This window comes from Megalops cyprinoides, chromosome 1 (genome assembly GCF_013368585.1).
Source record: "Megalops cyprinoides isolate fMegCyp1 chromosome 1, fMegCyp1.pri, whole genome shotgun sequence".
Taxonomy (NCBI): Eukaryota; Metazoa; Chordata; class Actinopteri; order Elopiformes; family Megalopidae; genus Megalops; species Megalops cyprinoides.
Genome location: NC_050583.1, coordinates 22,660,412 through 22,679,700, shown reverse-complemented (window position 1 = coordinate 22,679,700; position 19,289 = coordinate 22,660,412). Strand labels below are relative to the sequence as shown.

At 38.6% G+C, this 19,289-nt stretch overlaps 1 protein-coding gene across 1 annotated transcript in view; it reads left to right on the top strand.

Annotated features, from left to right (window-relative positions):
• Window positions 1-19,289, top strand: part of stxbp4 (syntaxin binding protein 4) — a 66,177-nt gene that overhangs the window by 3,694 nt on the left and 43,194 nt on the right. Inside the window, exons 2-11 of the mRNA XM_036528933.1 lie at window positions 5,731-5,804; window positions 5,893-5,988; window positions 6,088-6,157; window positions 6,485-6,559; window positions 9,308-9,393; window positions 9,669-9,801; window positions 10,262-10,394; window positions 11,489-11,595; window positions 14,802-15,027; window positions 15,370-15,448. Of these exons, the coding sequence (XP_036384826.1) occupies window positions 5,731-5,804; window positions 5,893-5,988; window positions 6,088-6,157; window positions 6,485-6,559; window positions 9,308-9,393; window positions 9,669-9,801; window positions 10,262-10,394; window positions 11,489-11,595; window positions 14,802-15,027; window positions 15,370-15,448 (1,079 nt within the window). The remainder of the gene's footprint in view (window positions 1-5,730; window positions 5,805-5,892; window positions 5,989-6,087; window positions 6,158-6,484; window positions 6,560-9,307; window positions 9,394-9,668; window positions 9,802-10,261; window positions 10,395-11,488; window positions 11,596-14,801; window positions 15,028-15,369; window positions 15,449-19,289) is intronic.

Genomic DNA, 19,289 nt, shown 5'->3' with positions numbered 1-19,289 from the left:
ATTTTCACAATGTTTTTCAGCTGTGTTTAGTAGTTTTCTAACAATGTGGGACAGAAGGCCTCACAAGTCACAAGTTTTGTGAGGTGTGAGTGTCTCACCATTATGGGAATCCTCCTAAAGGGTAGAGTGAGCCAGCAAGGTTGCATTTTCTGTTTAGGTCTCACCTCTGGGTTTTACTTACAACATTCTCATCTGTTTGCTCACATAATACAGATACTAGGTATACTGTTAAACCCCAATGAACAAGAGGCATTCAACTGCTAGTACTCCCCCCTGAGAGGTGGATTCTATAATAAACACCTTGCCTTAGTCAGCAATCTTTTCTGAAGATGGTGAGTCATATTTGAAATTCTGCTGTAGGTCCTTTGCACAAGAAGTAGAAGTATGGTGAACGCTCTTCCATGGTTTATGATCTCTACTAATTTCCCCATTACTGATGGGGAATGATGAAAATTTTATGCCAGAAAAAAATTGCAAGAACCTTTACATATACATATATACCCTGTGGATTTGGATTTTGATGTGGGTATGTGTTTTTACACAATGTGAGAATGAATGAAAAAGGTACCAGAACACTCGTCTTTGCAAACTATTCAACCAAGGTCCCAACATGTCGAATCAGCTCTGCTAGAGTATATAGTGGCCCAGCCATATTGTGCAAGCACAGATGCAAGGAGTGGCATATGCAAGATTTGCAGCTACATTATCCATATTATTAGGAGAATGGTGGTATAATTTAAAAAGGATGTATGAGCTGAGTGCTCGAAGGAATTACTGTCTGTGATTTCTAGTGGTGTATTTGCATATTGGAATTCAAAAAATGTTGATGTCTGGCTCAGTTAACACATAGAATGATTATTGTCATTTATCGACACTGTTATCCAGTGCGACTTACATGCAATTCTTGCAAGTCATCCATTTATACAGAAGGATATTTACTGAGGCGATTCTGGGTTTTGTACCTTGCCCAAGGGTACAGAGGCAGTGCCCTGGCGGGGAAACCAAACAAGCGACCTTTCAGTTACAAGCCATGCTCCTTACCACTGTGCTACACTGCTGCCCACATGAATGGTGATGCAGAGGTGGGCTTCCTGCTCTGAGGGCTATTGACCAGTATGAAGCATTCTTCCCTTTAGACTAAATGAGCAACCTCAATACTGTGTTAAAGTTCACTTTTGCAAGGTGAGAGGTGAACAGTCTTCTGCGGGACAGAAGACAGGCAAAGGTGTGAGAGCAAAAGTAATTAGCAAATGAATGGTTCTTCCATTTCTCTTGTGGCTCCTTTCAGGAGGGCTGGAACAGGTCACCTTGATAGCCCGCTAGTACCCATTCGAAAGGCATGACAGGCAGGGTTCGAATTACAGGGGGGATCTGACCCCCCTAATTAAGACTTGGATCCCCCCAAAAGAGGTAAAAACAACTGTTTGGGGGTTAAACATTTATATATCCTATTCATGCCTGGAAGAATCTTGTAATACGATTTGACACCCCTAAAGTGGACCATATTTCGTCAGGATATATGAATGTTTCGACCCCCCCCCCCCCCCCCGAACAGTTGTTTTTACCTTTTTTGGGGGGGTCCAAGTCTTAATTTGGGGGGGGGGGGGCCCGATACCCCCGTAATTCGAATTGTCATCCACAAAATAGTACTTTTGTCAGTGAGCACATCAGCATGTCTTTATTTCCCCACCAGCAGTCAAAATAGCAAATATCCTTCATCTTGTTTGCATTTTGTAGGTAATATTAGTAACACCTTGAATTGGAGTGGATAACACTGTTAACCGTTTTGACAACTGGCAACTCTTCTATGTTCTTCCCTGTTTGTGTGTTGCTTTCTGGGCCACTGAAATTTTAAAAAGCCTCAAGAGTGTTGAAACAGTTGCTTCTGTTGGGTTTTTCAGGTTTTCCTGACAGCACCTGCTTTTCTGAAAGCACCCAACCAAATTGTAAGCCCTTTTCAAAATCAGTTTTGGACATTCGCAAATTGAAAAATTTAAAATGGCACAAATAATTTTTGTTCCTTGAATTTAACTTATGTTTTTCTTTATGAATTGTGTTGTTTCCAAGATCAAGTGTCATTGCATGTTGTGCTCAGCCCTACTCCTCTGGAGCTAGGCCCAAAACTACGGTGCTGGTCTGAATATATGGTTTCCCTATCAAAATATATGTTTTGAAAATACAACTTACTCTATCTTTGCAGAAAATTCAAAATTGATAAGGCTAAATGGCAAAAGTGGTGCCTTTCACAACATTGACACCAGTGGATAGAATGCGCTTTAGCAGCTGTGGTGTGTGTCTAGCACAGCAGTAGAAAAATGGATAAGCCTACCTGCAGAGCCCATGTAGGGGGAAAAAAAAGTGGATCAAAAGCTGGGCAAGTATCCAAGGGATTGAGTAGGAGATTTGATGCCATTTAAGGATAATTCAAACACAATTTAATAAACGTATGTGTTGTTCCCAGTCCTTACTAAAGTTGGAATCAACAGAGGAGTTTTTATCAAAACAATGAAACAAACTAATTTGAGATTTGTGGTTCCATAAACAATTTTGCAGCAATGGATGGCTGATTCAAATCCCAGAATGTATTTTCACATATTTCTGGTGTAGCCCTAAGTCTGCCTTGCCCTGAAGTGATGGAATATGCATTATAATATCACCAAAATCACAGCAAATACAGTTCCTGTACTGGGCATTTAATGAGGAAAAACAGGGCAAACAAAACCAAAAAGAGTCATACACAGAAAACCTTCTTCTTTACCAAAGACTCCTAATTCATAGCAAGCACATGTCCAAGGAATCCTTTTTGGTCTTGCTGATAAATTCATATCAGGTGTGCCCACTGGGCGTGGCGATGTGTTAGCTGGGAAAGGGCAGAACCACTGGTGTGGGAAGTAACAGCATTCAGTCACATCTACCTTCATTTTCTCACACGGGATTTACTGTTTGAATGGAAGAACCACATTATGCTTATTGGGGATGACTGGGGACTGGAAAAAATGAGCCAGACTACAACAATTTTAATGATCATGGCAAATTCTGAAGCCAAAGTATTAAACAACTGTTGTGCTGCAAAAACACAATATCACCAATAATCAAGATTTGATATGATACGTGAGATATTTTCGCATTTTATATTGAATATAAGACCTTTTTAATTACAAACACTCACTCACTCACTTGCTGCCACTTTCTATGGCAGGTAAGAAATTCTTAAATTCTTAAATTCTCACACTTTTATTGGTTAAGTTGTATTTTTTTCTTTATGGCTTGTTAAAGTGCATTTTTTGAAAATTCTCTATATTGACAATAGGGTTGCCTTATAATCGGGACCACCTCATGTTTTGGCCAATACAGTAAATTAAATTGGAAATTAATGATTGTACTGTGAAATCATGACATTTATGTATTGCTTCACTCAGATGTGACTTTCAACTAGTTTCAAGACTGACATAGGAGCACAGGAGTCATATCCCACTAGCTGCACAGCATGGTAACCCTTTTTCTGGCTAAAGTCCCAATCAGGCTGTCTCTGTTATACAACAATGTTGATGGCAGAATGTTGATGACAAGATAATTCCTCTGTGCAATGACATTGAATGTTCTAATGTGACAAAGTGTCAACTACAAAATCCTCTGTTTCCAACTGCTCTATCACAGTTCTATTTGACCTATGACTGAAACACAGAAATAACACTTGCTTGGTCATAAAGGTAGGCACAGAAAATATCAAATATAATGTACTGCACTAACATCTGCTATTACTACTGTCAATAATAATAATAATAATAATAATAATAATAATACATTTTATGACAACCTCCAAAACATTTACTGATAGTGAACACATACATAAATCTGTGTATTCCATTTTCTTGGTAAACTTAAAACAATTAAGCATAAAATGCATAGAGCTCCGTGGTTACAATAGTCTGTCTCTTGAGAATTCATCATCCAGTTTGAGACTTACTGCAGGACAGCTTTATTTAGAGGCAGTAATATTCCTGCACATTCAATTGCAGAGGGCATTTTTGTTTGATGAAGAGATGGTATGTAGAGAGTTTTGCATAAGCAAATAAAAAGAAAATTTCTGTTTAAAATATCACAGCACACAATACAGCACAGAAAGGATATGCTCATGATTACAATTATGACAGCATGCACAAAGGACTTGTTTTGACACGATAATACAGACAGTAAAGAAATAATAAGCCATGTTCTTAAAATAAAAGGATTTTTATTCCATATGCGTATGAATCTAAAGTCTGTACTCAGTATTTATATTAATATGTTGGGGAAAACAGCGTTTCACATACAGGAATAAAATTTCATGATAGCAGCATACATATGGGCTTTTCATAGTGTTTGTCATAGCGAATGTCCTAGTTCATGACAAAGCTTTTCTCTTCTGTTTCTTCCTGTCTGTTGGGAGGATTAACTGCAACAGAGATCAGACACCTATCTAGGCGAACAGATTTACAGCAACGCAGCTTTTTTTGATAAATGCAGCACCCATTTTTTATGATACAATTCCTCTTTAAAAAATGAAATTGACCAGAATATCCTAATTTCTCTTCCTGGAGACCCAGTTCTCTTGTATGTTCTATAGCAGATCTATGCTACTGTTTTTAGTACTTGTCAAGTCTACTGTACAGTTCAGAAAGCTTTTCAAATCAAATCTATCATTCAGAGCACTTTACAGATCCACTCCCTTTTACAGAGTAGTCATCAGGTCTATATATTGTCCAGACTAGGGTACCATTCAGATCTATTTTTATGTTTACTGTTCCTGTCTACTGAATTTTTAGAACTCTGTTCAAATCCATTTTTATTTTCACAGTATTTCCTAGATCCTCTCTACTGTTCAGAGTACTCTCCAGGTCTACTCAGTTGTAATGGACAGGGCTCTGTTGAATGCTATTTAGTTATTTAGTGCTTTGTTCAGACCTAAGCTACTGTTCAGAAAAAAATCATGTCCACATTATTGTGTGAAGTACTGGTCAGAAAACTCTGTTGTTTAGATGTGCTGAAGGCTGTAAGTTTCTTTATTGGTGTACAGCAATAGTATTGTGTACAGACCACCTAGTTTTATGACAGGTCTATCATACAAAATTTCATTTAGTTTTATGAATTTCTCATTCAACAGAACTACTACAGTTCTCACTACTGCATGTTGCTTTTTCAGCAGGGATTTTATGAGGGGGCGAACACTTCTGTCACTGAGCTATCCAGGTGCCAGATCAGGCACCCCCCTTCTTCAACACATTATAAACCCTGCCTCACTGATTGTGTGGGCTGTACTTGACCTTCACTAAGCATTTTTGCTTAGTAAATGCGTCTCATGACAGAGGATGATGACAAACCAATGACATTTTGATACTTGACTGTGCATGCATTTTTTGTCACCTATCAAAGTTGACAGATTTATTTATTTTTGCACAGCCTAACAGAAGGGCTTTGCCAGCAAAATCCAGCAGAGTCTGAGAAGGATCAGTCAGATTGCCTGCTTCTGTCTGACTGGTCATGGTTGTGTTTAAAGTCGCCTCTTAGGGGGAAAAGAATGAAACTGGTGCAAATCTGAGTTAAATTTTTAATTAATTTTTTGCGCAAGAGTTCCCGACAAGAACACTGCTTGTGAGGATTGTCATTGGTTTGCACAGTGGCTCTGGTTCAAAGTCTCTCAGAAATATTATACATAAAGGTCCAGTGAAATTAGTGGGTTTTGTATTTCAGGACCATAATGGGACCCCATGGCATCAATCGTGCAGTACAAAGAATGGAGTTCTCAGACTGCCGGAAAGGACTGGGTAAGTGGAATTCCTGTCTGATGCTTGTTTGCAGAATACCTTAACTCTTCCTCTGCCTTGTAACCATCTCTGCCTTGATTTTGTCCAGGTGTAAAAATCATTGGAGGCTACAGGGAGTTCACAGGTGAAGAGTATGGAATATACATTAAAAGGGTGTTGCCCGGTGGAGTGGCTGCTCTGGACGGTAAGTGATATTGCAGCGCATCTCATTTCTGTTACAGCTTATGTGCAGCATACTTCCTTCACCTTCCATTGTTATTGAAAAAAATCTCCTTCTCTGCAGGGAGACTGAAATCAGGTGACCTTCTTTTGGATGTCAACAACATGAGTTTAGGAGGAGTTACCAATGAAAGGTAATAATGATTAATTACTCTTGTTATACCTCATGAATTTAGAATGTTTTTTGAGGGCTTGAGTTTTAGTTTTTAATGAAAGTTTGGCTTCTTGTCAGTCAGTGCCTGACTCAGGATTTCGATACTTTGTGTGACTCTATACATGAGTAATACACACCTGCTCTCTGACACTCAGAGAGTGCCCAGATGTGTCTGTTGATTTTCACAGATGCAATGCCAGGGCTCTCTGTTTGTGTGGAGTGAGGCCACTGTTTGGCCTCCGCCTCTGGAGCTTGAGTCTTTATGTGCAAAGAGGAAAATTTACACACTTTTGGCTTGTCTCTGCAGGGCGGTCGAGATCCTTCGTATGGCGTCTGCCTCCAATCACATGTCCCTACTAATTGTACGGGATGACGAGTCCAGGTAGGAAGATTGTGGAGGTGAGCTCTCTCACCTCTCTCCCAAAGACTTATCATCTGTGGTATGACTGAAATGTCACATTGCACAGTCCTCGCTAATTATAATGCATTATACTCTGGTGAGGAACTGTTGTAATGCTGTGCGGATTCTTATTTTCCCAGTACAAGCCATTATGAGTTATCCTGTATACTGCAAAACCTCCATAGCATGGTTTCTTAATAGTAGATTCCAACAAAAAAGCATAATAACAAAGGAGAACTGGAAGTCCTTAAAGGATATTAGGATCATGTGTGTTTTTATATGATAAAAATATAAAGGCCATTGATATAATGATGTGTTTAAAATATATTGCTTTTGATTTGCCATGTGTATTCATCAGAGAGGCTTCATATTCACCCCCATTTCTGTACTATTGTGGAAGATACAAACTCCTTGTTAAGAGCATGTTTTAGAAAAATGAATGTAAATACATGGTGTGAGTATAATACAAATGAGTGCTGGAGGCAAAATGCAAATAATGGAGGACTCCCACTTGTAAACATAAATATTTGAGTATGTATCCAAGACCCCTGACTGTCCAGGCTGACATTGTAAATGAGAAGCTGTTCTCCAGTCAGTGACCTGGCTAAATAAAGTTAAGTAAATACGTTACAATGGTTAAAAGGCTACCATTTTACAGTTCACTATTTTCTAAATAGATATTTGTCTGACTGGTGCACATCAGATATGTGACAACACCTTGACCAGCTCTTGTAATAGCCCCAAAGGAAATGTAACCAGATTATCATAAGAAACCCAAAGACAGTATTGTTTCTTGTAAACTTTATGATAGACCCCATTTTCAATTTTTAATTTGAATGAAAGATGCTGAACATAGTGCATTTGGATGTTCTTTGTAGTTAGTGTTGTTTTCAGTAATTGAAAGAGGCAGGAAAGATGATGGAGCAAAACAGATAGGACCTTTATTATTGAAGGTCACTGAGTACATTGCTGTTTCTGTGTTGAGGTCAGTGCAATGTAACATTAGACTTCTGTGAATGTCAAGCAAGAAAAGGAATCACAAATCTTAGTGGTAGACAGTTAAGTAAAATAGTAACCTCTGCTTTTACTGTTTAATATTGTAACTATCTAATATTTATTTCCCTTTGACCTAAGTTTGTATTCTGCACTCACTGAATGAATTATATTTCATTAACAGTATTTTACCCTACACAACTAATCTAATGGCTTACTTGTGTATAAGTTCACGTGCCTAATTGCCTGCAAACGTTGCAAATATCTGTACAATATTGACCAGGCACATGGTACAGACTGATTTTCCCACAAATGGATAGTGAATTCAATATATTAGACAGTGGCACTATGTTGAACAATTTGGATATTATTGATTTATCAGGAGTAGTCACAGCAATATTTACAAGATCACACTAAGAGAGAAAATTCAGAAAAGAGAGGGATTTAAGTATATAGTATCTGATTATGCAGGGAGAATACCACGTTTGTTTTTTGCTCAACGTTTGATTTCCCTGATTCATTGTAAAAAAAAAAAAAAAAAACAAAAAAAAATGGGCACCATTAATAAGTGTTATCCTTGAACAACTTCCTAATCTTGTTACAGGCTGATTAATGGAGAGTCACTTGATTTCTTTTGATAACACCAAAAATAGATAGCTAATACATTAATGCAAATTGAGTGCATTAAGCTTTGTTTTTTATTGCCTGAATATGGTCATTGTAATTGGAAGCTATGTCTTATGATTAATTCTTTAAACCTTTAAAAACTGATGACCTTTTAATAAAGGGAAAATGCGAGTTGAAATTTGGCTGTATGACTGACTTAAAAGTTTTCTTTTTGTGTGTGTCTGTTGGAAATGCTTGGTGAGAAATTGCTGAAAGCTGCCTAGTTATTTGAACTTTGAATGCTGACATCCAGCTTCGATCTTAAGTGTATTTGTCAAACATGTACAAGTAAGACTGGCAGGTTTAAACTGGAATGACACTCTGCTACCCCTTGTACTCTTCAAGAGCAGAGTCTCTCTTGCTGTCAAATATATGTTGGCATATTTAGGGCACAAGTCTATCTGCAGTGTCCTGACAGGGGTATTCATGTCCCAGAGCAGTGCGGGTAATACGGTTCTTTATTCATGTCCACAATCATCAGGATTTATTCTGCAATTGTTTTGTTCAGTCTCTACTTACTTATAAAATTGTCTGTTTACATGTTCATATTATTTTACTAGTATTTAAAAGGGACACTAAGATGATTGGTTTTTTGCTTATCTTAAAACTGCTTTGTAGATTGTTTTATTGTCTTCTGCAAGAGATTAGAGAGACAATCTCATTTTAGGTTAAGGACTCACTACACTGTACACTTTACCTTAAGACTTAAGTATGATTAACAGCCTAATCTAATTATCCACAGCTAATCCACTGTTCAAGGACTAATGAAGTTACATTTAATGGGAATTTTTGTATCAGCTATCACCACCAGAGCACAAATTACCTTTAGGTTTTAAAAGTTTGCAGGTCGGTCACTGGAAGTTCAATTCTAAGTAGTGCAATGATGCAGTGTCTGGGAATACTTATTGAAAACCATATGCTAACAATGGATAAACAGATTCTCAACACGGAGTGCTGTTTTGATGTGCTGTTACCATCCATGAGAGGGAGACACAGTCCCATTCTTTGTTTTTTCACCATCAGCTGAGACTGGTGATGTGATGTGGCCTTGCTCCTGTGTATCTATTGCAGGAAAGAATTTTTAGAGCTGATGGAAAAATATGGCTCCAACAGCAGCACAAGCCCAGGACGAACCTCTCCTACACTGCTCTCCACAGGTGAGCAGATAGAATTCTTTCACACCTCTCCAGCAAACCTTTCAGGTGCTACAACCCAATGCGCATGACATATTTTTCCTCTTATTCACTCTTTTAATTACACATTTATTCAAGGATATGAATGACTTGGCAGTTTTTTAGGTAGAGTGTTTTGCCTCCAGTAACATTTCAATGGACTTCTCTCAGCACAAAACTAGTTCACATAATGTCTCCTTGTGTCACTGCTGGGATTGATGGTAAGCTCTCTGACAAGCAGATGATCTGTCCATTTTTAGGAAAGCTGACAGACACAGCATCATCGTCATCATCTTCACGGTCCACCAGCCCACAGCTCCTGAGCCCTAAGGAAACTGGAACAGGTTACACAGGCAGCTGCACCACACCAGCAACAGCAGCCCAACCCATTAAGTGAGTTTTTTGAGTCTCACACAGAGACTCAAATCATTTCAGCTGTTCAGTAAACCATTTAAAAACTCATTTCAAGAGGAAGGACTAACCACTGTTGGTGATAATGTTTGATGAAAATTAATAATATAAGAACTCTCAAAGGAGTATATAACTTGGATATTTTCCTTGGAAATGTGTTCATGTTTTGTGACCAGTAATGCATTTCTTTGACATTGTACATTTGAGTTAAGTGACACTGGTAAAACAGGAGCAGGTCTGTGCCAATTGAAAATAAAATGAAGAGAGCTGCACTAGCCATATGCTTTCTGAGATGTATGAAAGACTCCCACACAGGGGAATAACATGCCACAAAGATTAGCTTAGGGTCAGATGGAAAATAAGCCACTGAGCCATGTTTTTAATCACCCTGTGAGTCTCTGTCTCTCCAGCTGACCTTTATTTCTGCCTCCTATTCCCTCAGTGACAACACCATTCAGTTGATATGTGTTGCCAAGGGAACAGGCCTAGGCCTGGTCATCAAGGGCGGAGCTAACCGAGCTGAGGGGCCTATGGTGTTCATTCAGGAAATCGTGCCGGGGGGAGACTGCCAGAAGGTGACTCTCAATCCATTTTGTTCCCATTAAGCTATAAAGGAAAGCATAGAGGTTTGTGGGACAGATTACAGCTGAAATCCTTTGGTTTATTGTAAACATGGAAGACAGCTGGAGGCTAAGAGATGTAACATATACATATGTGGTGTCTCCGTAGTCTCTCCAGGTAGGGTTACAATTCCTTTGTAACTGGTTACTTTCCATTCATCAGCTGGTGGTCACACAGAAAACATTTATAGTGATTTGGATGATTTTGTGATTTTGAGTTATGTAAATAGCACGGAACAAAGGCGTAGGATGTATACAAAATGCTCCCTTACTGTATATTACTGGATCCTATACACTTGTTGAAATTTTCATGTGAAGCTTTCATGTGAAATTTCTGGTTTAAAAAAAAAAAGCGCTCTGAAAAGAGACTCTAAAACAAATGAAATCAGTTGCGAAACAGTGCAAATCAAATTCAATACATAACAGTATACAAGTCAAAACTATAAGAATTGTTTTGCTTCTGTACAGTTCCTATCTTATTCAAACTAGCACAAACCTATTGATAATATGGTTATTTGTACCTGCACATAGGACTCTTACTGTGAATTAATTGGGAAATTTACTTGCCACTTAAGATAAGCCCTGTCTGGGATGCACACAGACACCATCCTCATATTGATATTCAGTGGGTTTATTGACCTTTTTACCTTTGCACAGATTTAGCTCAATGTCAATTGGGATGTTGAATATACATTCGAATATAGTTTACAGTAACAGCTGTGTGCTTTTCTTAACCCAAAACTATCATAGACAGTCAGGGTACTCACTCCAAGTGATGTCATCAGCTGGTGATGTCTGGGAGTCCATAGCAGCAGAACAAATTTGTTCAGCAGGGGGTAGGAGTGGTCAAGTCAACAGTAGTTACCTGTCTCACCACCCTCAAGCCCCCTGTACTTTATTGGGCACCTACACATTGCTTGGATGACATCTTTTTTTTTCTTTTTACAAAATCAATTGGTAAAATAAATATAATAATATATATAATAGAATGTTAAATGGAAAAATAACTGTATTTTTGAAAAATGTACTTTTTCATATTAATTCTTTAGGATGGTCGACTGAAGGCAGGGGACCAGCTCATATCTGTCAATAAAGAATCGTTGATTGGAGTTACCTATGAGGAGGCAAGGAGTATACTAACACGGACAAAGCTAAGGTTTGATTTGTGTTTTCTTCAACAGCTAACTTGGTTTGTATGGCGCTGATGTTTCAGTACCCCGTCGAATGCCAACAGATGAATTAAATTAATTTGAGTGTGTAACATGCTCTTGCTCTTTTCAAAGCAATTCCTTATATCCATTTGGTTAGTACAGTCAGAGTAGGTCAGAGCATTATTACATTTTTTATGAGCTTAGCAGAAACCCTAGGGTGACATCCATCCAGGGTGACCTAAATGGCTGACATTTTGTTCATTTACATAGTTGGATTTTCTCTGAAGTAATTCAAGTTAAGTAGCTTGCTTAAGGGTGCAACAGCAGTGCCCCATCTGGGATTCAGGCCAGTTCCTTTACCACTGCTGCCAAGTAAGGTATTCACCATTTATCGGTATGTTTAAATGCCAATATTAGTTCCCACGAACAGGTGAATTTGAGGTGAATCCCATTCTAATTCCATCATTTTGACAATTGGTGTATTTTGAATCAGACACTAATAGTACTTACATTTTAACAAACATTACATGTATGTACATCAGGAGACCGTTATCCATAACATGTGTCGGTGTAGTTGGAGACCAAGCCAGTGTCACTGATGTCATAAGAGCAAGGATTGAACCTTCCACAGGATGCAGCTCCTGACAAGCAAGAGAGCACTGACCAAGTGTCTGACCTTTCATAGACAAAACCGCTTAAGCCATTACCTTGAGTCTTGGGGTGGCTGTCCATAGTGGACTCATGTATAATGAGCTCTGGTAGGTCAGGGAAAGTAGGACAGTTTGTCAGAGAAGTTGAATAATTTTCCTGTTCATGTAAATTGTGCTTGAAAACAAGAAGTCATTCAGTCATTGTCATTCATTTTGTGAATTATGGGTGAGCTTACTGGTGAGATTTGTCTTTGTAGTTTGTTTTGTATTAGAATCACCTCTCAGCTGTTGATTGTAAATGTTTTTACCACATTTACCACATCTGACTGCAATGACTGACAGCCACTTTCATTATGGAACTTGAATAGTTTATGTACAAACAAGTAAATTGCATTGTTGTCATTTAGCAGGTGCTCTTATCCAGAGTGACTTACATATGTTACAGTTTTACATGTTATCCACTAAGCTGAATATTTACTGAGACAATTCTATGCTGTCTAAGTACCTTGCACCAGGGTTGGGCAGCAGTGCCCCAGCAGAGAATCAAATCTGCAGCCTTCCAGTTATAAATCCTCCTTACCACTATGCCACACTGCTGCATAGATCAGTATTCAAGGGTGTCCCCAGCTCATTCAACCATCGTAATAACTCAATGGATAATGACAACCATTAAATGACAATTGACAATGGACACTATTGCAACTTACGTGGGTTCCTGTTTTGGACATCCAGACAAGTGTCTAATTCCTGAACAGACTGTGGAAACAAACTACTTGTAAACAACGGAGTTGCCTCAAGATATATGGGATTACAATGTCTTTTAGGTACACAGGACAAATCTGTTTAACGCATTATAAGTTAATGACTTGGCAACCAGTGACTTTAATCTGGTTTCATTGATACAAATGATTGCATACCATCTGTGTTACACCAGACAAGAATCAAAACCTTGTGGGACCCCACATAAATTGAGAGCCATCAGTTGTTTTGCACAAATTAATATTTTTCTGACGAGTAGTACTCTTCCAGTAAGTTGCATGTAATCCGTTACAGGTGTTTCTCTGAGAAATGCATACAGGCTGTTCATGTGTGACATGTCCTAGTAAAAATGGAAGAATTGTGAGGCATGAAAATGAGAAAGTTCTGGACAGAGAAGGGAATGACACACATTTTCCAAACTTGTTACACGATGGCCTGCTGCATCATAACAGGAGTTAAATACAGCCAGGCACTGATAACGAGAGGCATAAAAACACTCCAAAATGTCACTGTAGAAGAACTTTTACACCCTGTTTTATAGGCTATTATGGAATGGGACACATTTTCATCAAAGCCATTTTTAAATCTTAAAGTTAAGGTCTAGTAGTCATTTTTCAGTGCATAAATTGTCATCTTCAGACGGTCCAGCTAATAGCTGCTGTTACCAGATAAGGGTTCCTTGAGCGAAGAAGTGGTTGAGTTTAGCCGAAAGCCCTCATCCCTTCCTGCATCCCACGCACTTACACCACACACATTTCTGCAATGTTGTTAGCACAACCATCTGGTGTTCATAGAAGGCCATTTGACTTATTTCTTCAGCTTGTTGTATAATATTAGTCCCATTCTCAAAGAACTAAAATGTTTGGTTTAACCTAGCACACAAAACTTAAATGTGTTTTAAGGAAAATGAAATATTTAAAATATAATAACAAAGGTTCATATGGTAAAAATATAGGAATGTTTCACAGAATAAAAACACAAATCACGTCTTAGTATCAAATGAAATGGTTATCAGGCTGTCTATTTCATCCCTCTCAGCAGGAACATAGAAGCAAAAATAATGAGTGTGTGCAACAAGCAGTCATGTGTGAACTTGAGCATGTAATAAATACATTGATCAGAAACCAGGAATTTAGGCATCTGTGTTGAAGTTGGTGAACAAACATTATTTTCAAAAGGAAGTTCTCAGTTGCTGGCAGTGTTCACAACTAGTTGCTCAGCAGTGTTAAGTATCCAATGAACAACTAATGCTTATACGTTTATGACCTTTTTTTTTTCTTAAATTCAGTGCTGAGATTTGTTTGGTACAGTGTCCTCCTCTACAAAAGATTTAACACAATTTTTTGGTATTTGTCTCATGTTTGCTTGACTGTTCTTTTCTGCCTTAATCCTCTCTTATGGCCAAATATCCTTATTATATATACTTGTTATACATATGTATATAATAGCCTTGTTACACAAATAGTTCTGATTTGGATCACCACCGAAAAATTATTTTTGAGTAGCAGGTAATCTTTAATTTGACCTGTGGTCTGAATCACTGAGTAATTGATTGGATGGGGACTGGAATGCCTCATTACGCAATCACCTTTCTCAGTTTTCTGTTTAAAATACAGATGCACGTACTACACAAGGGTCGAGGTCACCCTACTGTATGTCTCCTTCCCTGAATAGGGCATAAATGGCTGTACATTTCCTTTTTTCCTTTGATGCTGCTTTTCTGTGTAGTAACAGTAGAAGCTCTGTTGGTGTTGAGTCAAGGAGAGGTCTGGAATTAAGTACTATATTTTATTGCTCTGTAGGCCAGACCCAACAGTAGAAATTGCCTTCATTCGCCGGAGATCTTCCTCCGGTTCGAGCAGTGGGCCTCAGAGCCCCATCTCCTTGCAGCCAGCGCTAAACGGGAATGGGCAGCTGCTGAGGCCAACAGGGCTGAGCCTTCTGTCTCCCCCTGCCACCTTGGTTCCAAAGATGTCCTCTACCCTCAATACTGGAAGTGAGACCCTGCCTTCAGTCAAACTAAGTCAAGTAAGACTGGGATGATATCCATATCCTATCTAAGACTAGAGATGAACGATAGGAAAGTGAGACTTCATGAGCCCCAAATGTACAGGGCCATATGTGCTGTCAGTTACTGTCTTGAATGAACCAGGCAAAAGGCATTGGTCCTTATAATGAAAGACTACCATTGATTCAGCATGTAATGGCTCCTCTCGGCTTGGGGTTTATGAAACCTCATTCTCCCAACACTACTGTATGGAGCTCCAAAGTGTTTCTTTCAGCCAATATTATATTGTTATATTTCAGAATAAGATATAGGCATATGCTGTGCTTGGAAGGCACAGATTTTTTTGTGTTTGCATGTTGCAGATCCGAGTGGTCCCTGTGAGAACTGAGCAGCCTCCTGTCGCCTCCTCTGAGAGTGCCAGCGCTCCTGACCCCAGTGCTGGTACTGTATCACCCCTCGAATCCAGTGCTTCGCTCTGAGACACCTGCCCCCGCAGTCTGTATGGAAACCATTCAAAGGAAGTGTCCCCTTTTCTGCCTTTATATGAGATAGCTGAGAAGTCTCCCACAAAAAAAAACATGGAAGTATATATCACAGTAGGTTGTCTTTTAAAAAATAAAAAAAATTTGTTTAATCTGATTGGACAAGTATATGAGCGCAAGGCTGAAAGATAATCTAGATAAATTATGTTATTGTTTTATTGTACTACAGTCAAATTCTGACTTTCCACTTCAGGGATTGAAACGTATACCTCATGAGATACTATAATTACCTGTATGTTAACTGTATGACGGCATTTTTAATTCCACGTGCATTGCAAATGGAAGAGAAATCTGAAAGCCCTGGAAGGGACATGGAGAGGGGAAAAAAATCAATGGTTGAAAAACTGTAAATGTGCTTCACATGTGTCTATATCAGCATTCCGTATATGTGTGTGAGTTTTCAGTAGTATGGATGCGTATGTGAAAGTTTCACCTGTGAATGCGTACGTGTTTCATATGTATTTGTGTAACTTAAGTCTGAAATATTTCCTAAACGGCCCCTCATAATTCTCTTCAGATGTCTCTCACTTAAATGAAAACCTTGCCTACTGCCAAGCACTGATTTAATGTCTTTATATTTGTGGCCAGTCTCAAAATTCTATGAACCTCTCCCACGGGTCTGTACGCTCCATTGTTGTGATTTCCATGTTGCTGTCTTGCCGAACTGACCCAGAAGTACATTGACCTAAATGAAAAACTTCGCGAGATCTTGCATAACGTTTGTGAGATCCCGCAAAACCTTTTGCAAAAGTACATACTCTTGTGTGTGTTATGTGTTTGTGTGTATCGTCCTTTCTTCAGCTACCTGTCCATCATGAGTTGGAGGCCACTCTCTGCTGTGCACAACCAATATGAAAACAAGAAATGAAACAAAAAAAATATTTTTGGATTATTTTTAAACGGTTTATTTGCCTCAGTGGTAACCTGAGTGAGAATGATAATTCAAGACTTCTAATCATGTGTTCAGCATAGGAAACTGGCCATGCTGTGAAGCCTTATTATGTGAGCCGACGTGTTTGGGTCATGTACTGTAAGTGACAGGGAGCACATATAATCAACATTCTCAGGTCAGATTGTTGCCATGCCAACAGCCTGAAGAGGCCATGTTGCCTTTCCATATACCACTTTGAGAAAAAAGGCAAGGAAGTACATGGGTGCAGTTCAGAGTAATTTTATGTGAATCGAATTGATATCAGTGAGTAGACTAAGATATTCTGTCCCACTGGCATTTCGCAATTTTTGTATTTTCTGTGAGGTAAAAATGTGAATTTAGAGTAAGTAAGTAAGATTTATGAAATTATGCAAACCAATTCTCTGACTTATTTTTAATTTAAAATGGCAGTTACCAATTTTTTTTTAATCAAAAGTAAAAGTTTACCAGTACAACCATAGTAGTGACAGACTAATCAGCTGCCAAACTGCTAATGTCATCATTGTTCGATGATGCTAAATTGTATGTGAACAGAGTGTGTGTGTCAGTCAGCTACAACTGAGGAAGGCACCTTCATGTGAGACACAATCAACAGAAATAACACTATTAATAGTTTTTTTTTTTCATCAAGTATCGTGTAGCTTAGTACCTCAATGTGGGCCTTTGGCTTCTTTTGCTGTACCTAGCTGATAATCCACTGTGGATTCACTGTGGAATATATTCCAGTTCACAGTTAAATATGAAACAAAAAGTTCTCCTCACTGTTGTGTGAAACATTTGGATATTGTTTGCATGGTGGACTGCACTTTGGCACTTATATTCAACAACAAGTGGGCCATTTTCATGACAAAAATGACAGATGCCAGCCAATTACCTGTTGAGAAAGAAGCAGATAATAGGAAACATTTCCTATTGGCAGGTGACTCTGAAATTTCACTGACAATTGTCACAGCCAGTATTTTTTTAAGGCCACTCTCCAGCAAAATATTGTCTGATTGCCAATTTCTGATTTTTATGGTGATTGTGGAATTACTTGTCATTGCAAATTGTTGCCGATAATTTCTGATTTTGCTGACTTTTCTGCAGTCTCTGAACTGTGTAACCCTGGAGGGACTGAATATTACAGAAACCATGATCTAAAATGTATGAGTTGGGACAGGCTTGAGCATGGTGAGATACAACATAGTAAGATAGAATGTAACAACCTGTTACTCAGGAAGTCTTATATAGTCAGTTTTTAGCAAAGGGTTTTTTGTGTATCCTGTATCCTAGACAGGAAGGAATGTTCAAGAGTCACTACCAGCAACATGGTCTGATCAGAAAAGATCCTCAGTTGTGTTGTTTGTTCTTTGCTGCACAGTCCCTCCTCATTGTCTTTCTTTTCTTAGCCTTTCTTTTCTTGTCCTGAGTCTTGCTGAATTTACCCATGGCAATGTTCAGGCTGTAGCTGAAAGTCTGCCTAAGCCTCGTTTGGAGAGTCTTATGTGGCTTCGTTTTGACTACTTCAGGTCTGTGCTGTGGATTTTTCAATTTGGGATTAGTAGACAGGTGACAGGAGCATTATCTCATGAGGTGGTCATTCTGGAAGACACAGCATGGTCTTTTCAGCAGATCGTCTGTGCAAAAAAAAAAGTCATATTGTGTTTTCCTAGCAGTGTGAACAAAGGTAAAATGAAGTCATGATTGCATTTCCAGATAACAGCTAATGAAAAGACATGTTATTGTTGTTTAACCTAAGGTTGAAAAGTGTGACAATTTGAAGAGAATAACAACAGTTTGGCTCTTGTTAAATAGTAAAATAAGTGTGATATGTAGACATACATGCTCATATAAGGGAAAGCAAATTAGCGGAAAGGTACTGAAGGTGGGCATTGATGACATTCAGAAGGCTGGCAACGACCATTTAATGACAACATGTCTTTTTCTTCTGCTGTATGTGTGGGTGGGGTTGCCATAGAAACCAGGAACTCTTGTCAAATTACCATAATAAAAAGGTGCCTCTCAGTCAATTTAATTGGTTTTTAACACCCTGTAGGTAGTGGATTTATGAAATGTGCAATGCATGTGTTGTGGAGCCTTAGGACATATTCATTGTATATCCGTTGTAGAACAGGCCTGTATGCGTGATGAGAGAGCACTGAATTGCATTTCAAAAGGACAGCCTTAGGTCAGCTAAAGTTACAGTCCGGTGTTTTATCTGGGTCACGAAAACCGTCGCTGGTAACTAATGTCACTGACCATGTAAGCAAATTAACTTGTAAAGCTCTCCCCCCCTCCCCAGCACTCCAAGTAACTATCTATTACCAAATGGCTGAAGCTGGAATTGTTGCAACTGTATGAGATATTCTTTCCATTAGTACATTGAACACTAGGAGCAGAAACATCCAAAGCATATTTAACTTGTAATAATACAATTATTATAATAATAATAATAACATACTGCAAAACAAGGATTTGTAGTGTTATATTTTGTTTAACATTATTAAACAACATTGGCATTTAGCAGGTGCTCCTATCGAGAGTGACTTACACAGGTTACAACTTTTACTTGTTATCCATAACTGGATGTTTACTGACGTAATTCCCTGTGGGGAATTGAACCAAAAAGCCCTGCTAATTACCACTATGTTACACTGCCACCCCATTTATTATATAATATAACCCTGATTGCGCTTCAATTAAAAACATCATATGTTTTGATTGTAATGTGTATGTTTGGGCCAAGGCCCAAATAACAGGTGCAAATCCATGGCATATGGTGTTGTGCAAAATGGCAAAAAACATGCATGTAATCAAGGATATGTGCAAT